Here is a 9,808-nt window from a genome sequence, read left to right as displayed (position 1 = left end):
ACTCACACTGATCTTACCATACAAATTTAACCCTCTTCTAAGTTAGGTGAGTAAGTGAACTAGCAATTTCGTAGAATCCTTCCACACATCATCTATAATAACCCACTAACCCAAGGAAACTTCTCCATTCTATGACATTGGTAGGGCAATTCCACTAAACAACTGCTTCGACTTTCTTCGGATCAACGGAAATGTAATGATTTGAGATCACATGACCCAAGAATTCTTACATGATCAAACTAAAAATGGCAAGAAAGCACTACTAGGATGTATAACCTCCTAGGAAAGTGTTTGCTTGCACGCTAAAGGACAAAACGCTAAGGTTTAGTATGGAACGAGCCAAAGCGGGCAATAACTCAAGTGAGTTAATACAAGGAGGTCACGATATGGTATTAGAGCAAGAGCCCCTCCAGCAAATGTGCAGTTCGGGGACAAACCATGCAGAAGTTAGTGGACTTGTAACAACCCTATCCAATGACAGCTGGGAGTGGTCACTAGAGCGAGAAAGTTCGAACAAAGAGTGGCTCTTGGTAGACTTTTAGGATAGCGAAGGAGGTAGGAATGAACTAAATTGCTCAATGAACAAAAGAAAGTGTGCACGTGATATATATAAACGGAAATTTTACTTATAGATATACATTTTAACGTGACGACAAGTTTTGCTTTGAAACTCCAAAATTAAGCATGCTTAGGTTAAAGCACAAGCAATAGTGGTGACCTCCTAGGAAGGTATTTGGATCTACACCAAAGGACAAAACCATTAAATTTAGTGAGTTACAAGTCAAAACGGATAATACATAGAATGAGTTAATTCAAAAATATCACATCTGGTTTATCTGATCTTTAATTAGGTCTCTCACAAGTGTATGAGTTTGATCATATTGCATGTTTAGTATTAGTTTATTTCAGAGCATCCGTAATCAATTCTTTTCAGCATTTGTAATTAAGTGAAGCTGGCAATTAGAATGCTAGTGCCAATAAACTAGCAACTAAAATTTGGCAAGTTGTCAGGGAAAACTAAAAGACATAAGACGGGCAAAGAGTCTTACTTTTGACTGTTTATCGACCTAGCGAGAAATAGTAAAAAAAATTCTGAATTGACCGAAAAAAAATTTATTTACTACTAAATTTAAAACTCTAACGCGCAATCGACTTAAAAATTTATAAATCTCATATCCGAAGAAATAAAATTCGAGCACCTCGGCTATAACGCGGCATAATTTCTAATCCTGGTCAAATTTGTGAGGCCCATGAGTACAATCTATAAAGTCCAGAAAAGTACCAAAATATTATAAACTTATTGTACTTGTACCAATTGAATTCTAAACATTTCAATTATACAAATTGAGTCTTAAATTTTTTAATAATTATCAATATAGTCAATCAAATCAATTTTGGCCAGAAATTACTAACATAGACTTAGTCATCCTACATGACACTATCAATAATGATGATGACAAAATTTAAATTTTTTTAATTTTTCTGAATTTTAAATATTTTTTATTCTTTCTTTTCTCGTGTCCTTTCTTTCTTTGTGTTTTTTTTTTTTCTCAATTCCAGGCTAGCAAGGTCGTTGGCCCACCATCATTATGCATAGGCGAGGGCTAGCGACCCTCACCTGGTTTGAGTAAGGGCATTGTGCTTGTGGCCAACAAGGGCATAGAGGCCCTTGCTCGTGGTTGACAAGGACCAACAACCTCGCCAACCCATAGTTGGGGAAAATAAAATGAGGGAAAGAAAAAACAAACAAAAAAAGTAATAAAAAATTAGAAAATTTTAACAAAATTGTCCACATTAGTACCAATCATGTCATGTAAAACGGCCGGCATCCACATTAACGATTTATGATCAAAATTGGTTGGAAGGATTGCCTTCTTTTTTTTTTTTTTTTGGGTACTTTTCCCCTTTAAAGCTCGATGCCATGGTGCCAACTTCCAGAGGTGATCGAGATCATTTTCAGCCTTGAATCTTCTTTTTTTAGCACGTTCTGTGTTGGGATTTATCAATGATAAATACTTAAATCTAAAGTTTAAATTTCTTATCTATCCTATTCTGTTGGAATCGGGCGAATTCGGGCATGGTTATCCTCTTGAACCCGTTAGTGAAATCTTTCTCCACCGCGTATGCATACAACTGGAATCATTTGTTTTTCTCCCTTCGCTTGGTTGCAAATGTATGGACTCAATACTGCATCCCAGAAAACTATCATACAGAGCCAGCTGCATATTCTGATCAAAGCACATATGTCATGGTCTATACTTCGGGTAGGAAATCAGGAATAGATAAAAAGACGAACACCAGTAAACAAATAAATGAAGTCATGATTCCATCCATTCGACCCAGAAAAGGGAAAAGTAATTGTATCAATGAGGCGGCAAGCCTTGAGTGCGATCTTGTTCATATCTAGGTGATTTTGACATAACGAGTGGTTAGGTTTAGATCAAGTCATTCCGAAGAAAAAAATCAAATTGGGTATACGTCGACATTGGTTTCCAAAGTTAGCATGCTCAATGACATGGCCGACTGTTATTAATTGGGTGATTAAATGCAGCTGCTCGCTTATCTAAAAAGCATTGCTGTAGCCAATTCGAAGAATATCTTATTTGGAATCTGGTCCTATATATCTGATGTCACTCGAAAGACCAGCAAGAGGGCTAAATGTCAGGCGCACCTCGCAAAGTTTCGGACCAAAAATCAAAATGGAAAGCAAAAGGACATTTTATAAGACAAATCTCGTCTGCATGCTCGTAGTTATATCCTTCCGTTTGGTAGTTGGACTTCTTTATGCTTTGCTTTCGTTTATTGAGTTACCGAAGATGGTGACGTGTTTATAAAGCACGAAGGACAATGCCAATTGGCCTAAGCTGTTGTTTGGAGTACAACATGGAGTGAGGCAGGTATAAATCAAGCTCATCAGTTGCTTCACCAAAAGCAAGAGTGTACTGAGAGAGAGAGAGAGAGAGAGAGAGCATGGAGGAGGAGGAAGGGCATCGGATGGCAAGCGTAGGCGCCCCAACAATATGGGGAGGGAGCAACAGGATAGTGGCCGTCGATGTGGAGGGCCCGACCCCCACTCGATCTCCCTAATTCCACGGATGGTCAATCTGATCAAGAGGACTCACCCGAGCAGGTTCTCTCTCTTCTTTCTGTCCGAAGAACTGCAGGGAATAGAACCTTCGATAAAGACTTTTACGTTGTCCATTACGACAAAGAAAGAGAGAAAGGAAGGAGGGAAGGAAGGCAAACAATGGGTGTAATGTCACTTGCTATGGGACTTCCCGTCGGGTCACCTTTCACCATGTCCTGGGTCCCATGGGACTAATAAATCACTATTCTTGCAGGGAGTGTGGATGAAAAGTTAAAATACATGCAGGGTCAGTAAACTTGCGACCTAAGTCTCTCATCTAATTGCATTTGTCCTTGTGATTATTCAGAAACCTGGATGGAGGAAGTTCTTATCATTTGTTGGCCCCGGTTTCCTCGTTTCCCTCGCATATCTTGACCCTGGAAACTGTAATCTCTCTCTCATACCTCACCCACCCTCCCCCACCTTTTCTCTGTGTGTGTGTGTTTGTTCGCGTGCGTGCCTACATGAAACTTTTGAATGAGTTCATGTTGAATTCACAGTTCTACAATTAATGTTGCAGTAGAAACTGATCTGCAGGCCGGAGCCAATCATGGATATGAGGTGACACAAAAGAACAGACAATACCCAACATATATTCGATCATACTTATGCAATTATATAGCGTATATTTAAATCTTATACTAATTTTTTTTATAATATATTGGATCATATGGTCAGCTTCTGTGGATCATACTCATTGGGTTAATATTTGCTCTCATCATCCAATCACTGGCTGCTAATCTCGGAGTGAGCACTGGTAATTATTTCGTTAGAGAAATTAAGGAGGAATATGACAACTTTTTCCTACTCGTGAACACTCTCTCTTTATTGTTGTGATGATTCACTTGTCTATTGTAAATTTATCGAAATTTCAGGGAAACACCTATCTGAGCTATGTAAAGCTGAATACCCACCGTTGGTGAAGTATTGCTTATGGTTTTTGGCTGAAGTGGCCGTTATAGCCGCCGATATACCAGAAGGCATCTCTCTCTCTCTCTCTCTCTCTCTCTTTCTCTCTCTCTCTCTCTCTCTCTCTCTCTCTCTGTCTCTCTCTCTCATCAGCTCATAGAACTCGAGCTCGATATCTTACATATCATTTCTCAATCATTCTTTAGTTGTCATGGATCTCAGTCAACTTTTTCATCTGTACATATTGAGTTGGCACTCTTTATGCTTTTCTCTTTCCACTAATCTTAAGGATAGGGTTAAGATATGAAATGATAGTTGAATCTCTTAAAATACATGGTTTAACTTTACTAAGTAGAAGAGTAAAGCATTTGGTGTCATGAAATTCTTTGCCTTGTATGTGCTTCAATAAGAAAAAATTAGAGGAAAAAAAAAACTTAGGCATCATAATACACAAATATGCTAAGTATAATTACTTGTCAAATCAATAGAGATCGACATTCACAAGGTAAAATACATAACAATATTCTAAGGACCAACAATCTTCTACTTGCACAAATGTCTCGTTTGATGTCCTAACAAATATCAATTCTTCATCATTCAATCATGAATTTCACAACTACCCTTATGGCTAATATATATATGGATTAAACGAATGAAACACTAAATAGAGACAAAGATGAAGAACGAGGATGTCATCTCAAATAGATACGACACAAAACATGTGATTGCAAGAACATATCGAACTTTTCTTTCACAACTTCTGGCCTGCTCATATGCATGCCTCATATTAGTTCTTATGAAAATCACACACAAAACCCTATTCTCCAAATTTTTGTCTCCTCTTTCTTTTGTTTTTACAGTCCCTCGCCTTTTTACAGCGCCTAGGCAGAGTGTAGTCACGGCACCAAGTGTTACTAGATTGGAGGTCGTCTATAGTTTGAGACCTCCAATTTGAGGCTGCAACATCATATCGTGATTACGACAGACATCCAACAACGAAAATGGCGGTGGTCTGTTTGGAGACTGCCGGTGAGGACAATCCCAGTGGGCAGCAGTGACGGTACACGATGAGCTTTAAGAGGAATTATGACAAGGAAGACGTTAAGAGTACAAGAACAGGAGAAGGAATATAAATTAAAAGAAATGGGAGAAAAACTTGTTCATATGTCCCTTCGGAACTCTCAGATTTAGAGGATCCCAGTCCTGAAATATGCATTGATTCTCTATATTATTAATACTCAGTAACATGTTACCTCTTTGTTTAGGGATAAACTGAAACCTTCAACTGACTCCAAGCCGCAGCACCAGCAAGCTATTACAGTAGAGCTTTGATTAATCCACATCGCAAATATAGTCCTGAAACACCCAATCGAGAATCGCATCGAAGTCGCATAGTTCTAAACCTCTGTTCAGTAACTCATTGAATGTGCCGTATGATAGTCATACGCAGATTGTCCGGTGAGATCATATTTTAATTAAATTTACTAACCAACCATATTCATGTTTGCAGTGATTGGGACGGCCTTCGCACTTAACATACTGTTTCACATCCCAGTGTGGGCTGGAGTTTTGCTCACTGGTTTCAGCACGATCGCGCTTCTTGGCCTGCAGAGATATGGGGTATGCGTATTTGGAATTCCATTGATTCAATGAGAACGTGTGTATTAGATTCCTTTGAATTTGTGACAACCCAGACCCGAGGCAGTACGAAGGGACGAACTACTGAGGATTGCCTCAGCAGTACGTGGGCGAGACTAAGGCCATGTCTCCTGTCTCGCATTGCTTAGGGAGGAGTCCTGGGCTAACTTATAAGACTTGGATCCCTCCAATTATACATATGCATTTTCTTGGGATAGTATGGACTGCCTGAAAAGAACAAAACCGTGAGAACTTAATGTTCAAAGCGGACAATATGTGTACACTGGAGACCCAGATCCTTACAGAATTACCTATGTCTGAAGACCAGATTTGTTTCACCATCATTTAATTCAATGCTGTTCACTATTTTCTGAACCTCGATTGTTTCTATCCACTGAAAAAATTGTGGTCTTCAAATTTACTAGATTCGGAAGCTGGAATTGCTGATAGCAACTTTGGTATTCATAATGGCGGCATGCTTCTTTGGCGAAATGAGCTACGTGAAGCCTCCTGCTACGGAGGTCCTGAAGGGGATGTTCATCCCCAAGCTCTCTGGGAACAGTGCCACTGGCGATGCCATCGCCTTGCTCGGCGCCCTCGTGATGCCGTATGATATCACTTTATACTTCATCACACACTGTCTTTGTCGTTAGATATACATGAAACTGATTTTCCAGATTTGAGAGTTCTATTGCTTGTCAACAGGCACAACCTGTTCCTCCATTCTGCTTTGGTCTTGTCCAGAAAAGTTCCGAGATCGGTCCAAGGCGTCAATGTACTAATTCCTAACTTCATCTTCATTTTCTTTTGTTGTCAAAATTTTATTGGTGAAGATCTTATCCCTCGTTTGAAAAACTAGGCTATTATTTAGACGGCATAATGTGCATTCAATAATCGTCACTTCTGTTTTCACTGATTATATTTGGTAAAACGTGCAATATATAGGAGAAATTTATTGTCAATGTTACGAAACATGTATTTTTGTTTAGTCAATTATCCAAAAGAAAAAAACGTGCACTTTTCATTTCATCTCATCAATCTCTGCAGGACGCCTGCCGTTTTTTCCTCATAGAAAGTGGGTTCGCATTATTCGTGGCATTCTTGATCAACGTCGCCGTTGTTTCCGTGTCTGGCACCGTCTGCTCGGCCAACAATCTTTCCAGTGAGAATGCAAGTCAATGCAACGATCTAACTCTCAATTCTGCTGCATTCCTCCTCAAGGTTCCAATTCCTCACAGAGACTATAAACCAGTTGGACCACAGGATAACACTTCAACTAAGAATAATATTCTTATTATCGTCTCAAATACCTGCATTTACAGAATATGTTGGGAAGATCTAGCTCAACGGTTTATGCCATTGCATTGCTAGCTTCAGGACAAAGCTCCACAATTACAGGAACCTACGCAGGCCAATATATAATGCAGGTTGTTAATTAAGAAATTTCACGTAACTAGCTGTTTAAAGTGAACACTTGAATGGATCTGATTTTTCTTTTTGTGTGCGAGTTGGTTAATTGCTTAGGGATTCTTGGATCTCAAAATGAAGAAGTGGATAAGGAACCTAGTGACTCGATGTGTTGCCATTACGCCAAGTCTCATCGTCGCTATACTCAGCGGATCTTCAGGAGCCAGTAGGCTCATCATCATTGCGTCGGTATGCAGATTCCTCTGATATCTCCTGCCACTTCTACATTTAAATTCTTTGTATCATAATCTGGTGAAGATACGTGAGCATTCTATGCTCATTCTATAATGAGTTTGATGTTGTTTTTCAGATGATTCTATCATTTGAGCTTCCGTTTGCTCTTATCCCACTCCTTAAGTTCAGTAGCAGTGCAACAAAGATGGGACCCCACAAAAACTCAATCTACGTAAGCTTGTCTTTTGATCTTTACACAAGTGAACTTTAGACTTGGTAGGTTATTTCAGAAGTCCTAAAGAGATGCAAATTCGGGGGAAAAAGGAAGAATTGAAAAAATGCAGAAGAACATCTGGATATTCAAGTAAAATGACAATCCTGTCTTTTCAAATCTTTTATGGCTCTGGACGCAGATTATCGTGATCTCATGGATACTAGGAGTGGGACTCATCGGTATCAACATCTACTACCTCAGCACGGGCTTTGTCGGCTGGCTAATCAACAATAGTGTTCCCAAAGTTGCCAACGTTTTCATTGGAATCCTAGTGTTCCCACTCATGGCAGTCTACATCGTTGCAGTGATCTACTTAACTTTCCGAAAGGACACCATCGTCACATTTTCTGATGACCCTGTTAAGCATGCAACGGCAATGGCCATCGAACTTGGCCATGGCAATTCTGGCAAGTCACCAGACCGACTTCCTTATCGAGAGGATCTAGCAGACATTCCTTTTCCAGAGTAGTTTGCATCACATCGCTTAACAACTCAAGAAGCTATCCCCCAATGTATGCAGAGACAGATGCTAGAGTGAAACTATTTAGTAGAAATGTGGTAAAAAATAATGCCGTTAGAATCATAGCTAGAGTCAAGATCATTAAGGTACTCTCTTGCTGCAGCTTTTTTTAGCAGGGCTACTGGGCAAAACATCGAGCAAAAATGTCTTTGTAACTTTAAGTTATTAGTAGACTCCTTTAAATTTTATCTTCAGTAAATATATAACTCCACAGGATCATTGCGTTTTTTCAACGTCACTGCAAAACCATACAAGTAATCTCTGAGAGAGGACATAAACTACAACATGAGGCAGAGGCATGATACCATAAAGTGAACGATGATAATGCCCATCTGTCGGTGCATTTTGATGCCAAAATGGCAGAATTGAAACACCAGAACCCGATGCTACTTCCCTTGCACTACAGCCTCAACAGGATACAGAATGTTGAATTGCTGAACCGACTCCTACCAAGTGGATTTAACAATTATTCCTTTTCCCCTGTACCGTATCTCCCATCCCTTTAATACTTGGAATCTATCATGTAAATATAAAAGAGTTGCTAGAGTTGAGCTGAGTAAAACCATATGTAGTGTCAAAATTATTCACTGTCAGGAGTATGAACTCTAAATGTTTATGCAGAACCAATTTGGTAAAACACTGAGCAGAAAGGCACAGTGTAATTAAGCATTATTAATCCCCTCTCTTGTTGTTGTTCGTCGAGGATAATAGGCCTATCTTGTTGGATCCTTTCTTTTAGGCAAAGTGATTCTAGATCCTTGGGCTAACCTAATCATTTCGCATAACAGACAATGGGGCACGTAATAATTAGGACTAATTAACAGGGCTCGACAGCTCATATTAAAAGGTTCAGCAAAGAACGAAAGCTTGCACGAGAAGTAGACAATGTAGAGGGAGACTAACAATCCCAGCTACCATAAGAAGATTTCACAGTTTACATCTGAAGAAGCATTATGCCAGTTACCTCATCCAACCTAATTATTGATGAAATAGAACACAAGGCCTTGTGCTCCGTGACCTGAGCACCTGCTTTTCTTGAGTCCCTCGTGTATTTATGCAAGAGATGGTAAACTCATATAATGGAAACCCCATTCCCGCTGTGTTTCCTTGTGCTGCACATTCTCAATGGTTTGAGAAGCTCACGGCCAAAACGGAAAAAGGTATGGCACCCTCACCTGAAAATCCAACATTTTAACAGCAAAACAATAACTAACTTCGAGGAAGCCGTCGATGGAAGTCGTGTGGACAAAAAGCCCTCCTAACTTATCTCTACTATTGTGGTGCATTGCTTTCGGAACAAACTCATCGATTTGATTAATAAAAAAAAGGCAAAAGGAGAATGAAAATTTCTGAGACAACGGCACTAGTCTAGGGAATTCAATTCTCTGAATTGAGGAAAACACACTAGAGAACAATGCACAAGACTTTTCCCAAAACCCCTTTCTTAATAGACTTAATCAGGAAAATTTCCAAGGCAATGGAAGAACTCGAAAAACCACGGACCTAATATGCGGAAAGCGATTTGTTCGTGAACCTTTGCTATGTGCAATCAAATCTAAATCAATTTTGGAGAAGCGCAATCAAGTCCTCTTATCGTCACTATTGGAAATTGCTTACTAGGCCATCGCAAAACACTTGCATGATAACTTTATGTTTACTTTTTCAATAAAGGCTTAGGATTTAATAGCAACTTTTCAGT

General features: G+C 39.4%; 1 protein-coding gene across 1 annotated transcript; it reads left to right on the top strand.

The window, feature by feature from the left end:
- Window positions 1-2,878: 2,878 nt before the first annotated feature.
- On the top strand, window positions 2,879-8,308 carry LOC104452370 (metal transporter Nramp5). Its single transcript, XM_039318381.1, has 13 exons — window positions 2,879-3,130; window positions 3,435-3,513; window positions 3,648-3,688; window positions 3,806-3,884; window positions 4,003-4,107; window positions 5,547-5,656; window positions 6,100-6,281; window positions 6,380-6,449; window positions 6,722-6,895; window positions 6,997-7,101; window positions 7,199-7,330; window positions 7,452-7,547; window positions 7,729-8,308. Exons 1-13 carry the CDS (start codon window positions 3,053-3,055, stop codon window positions 8,056-8,058), a joined length of 1,581 nt encoding a protein of 526 aa, XP_039174315.1. The 5' UTR covers window positions 2,879-3,052; the 3' UTR covers window positions 8,059-8,308.
- The last annotated feature ends 1,500 nt before the right edge of the window (window positions 8,309-9,808 follow it).

The sequence above is a fragment of the Eucalyptus grandis genome, chromosome 7 (genome assembly GCF_016545825.1).
Source record: "Eucalyptus grandis isolate ANBG69807.140 chromosome 7, ASM1654582v1, whole genome shotgun sequence".
NCBI lineage: Eukaryota > Viridiplantae > Streptophyta > Magnoliopsida > Myrtales > Myrtaceae > Eucalyptus > Eucalyptus grandis.
This window is presented reverse-complemented; position numbering and strand designations above follow the sequence as displayed.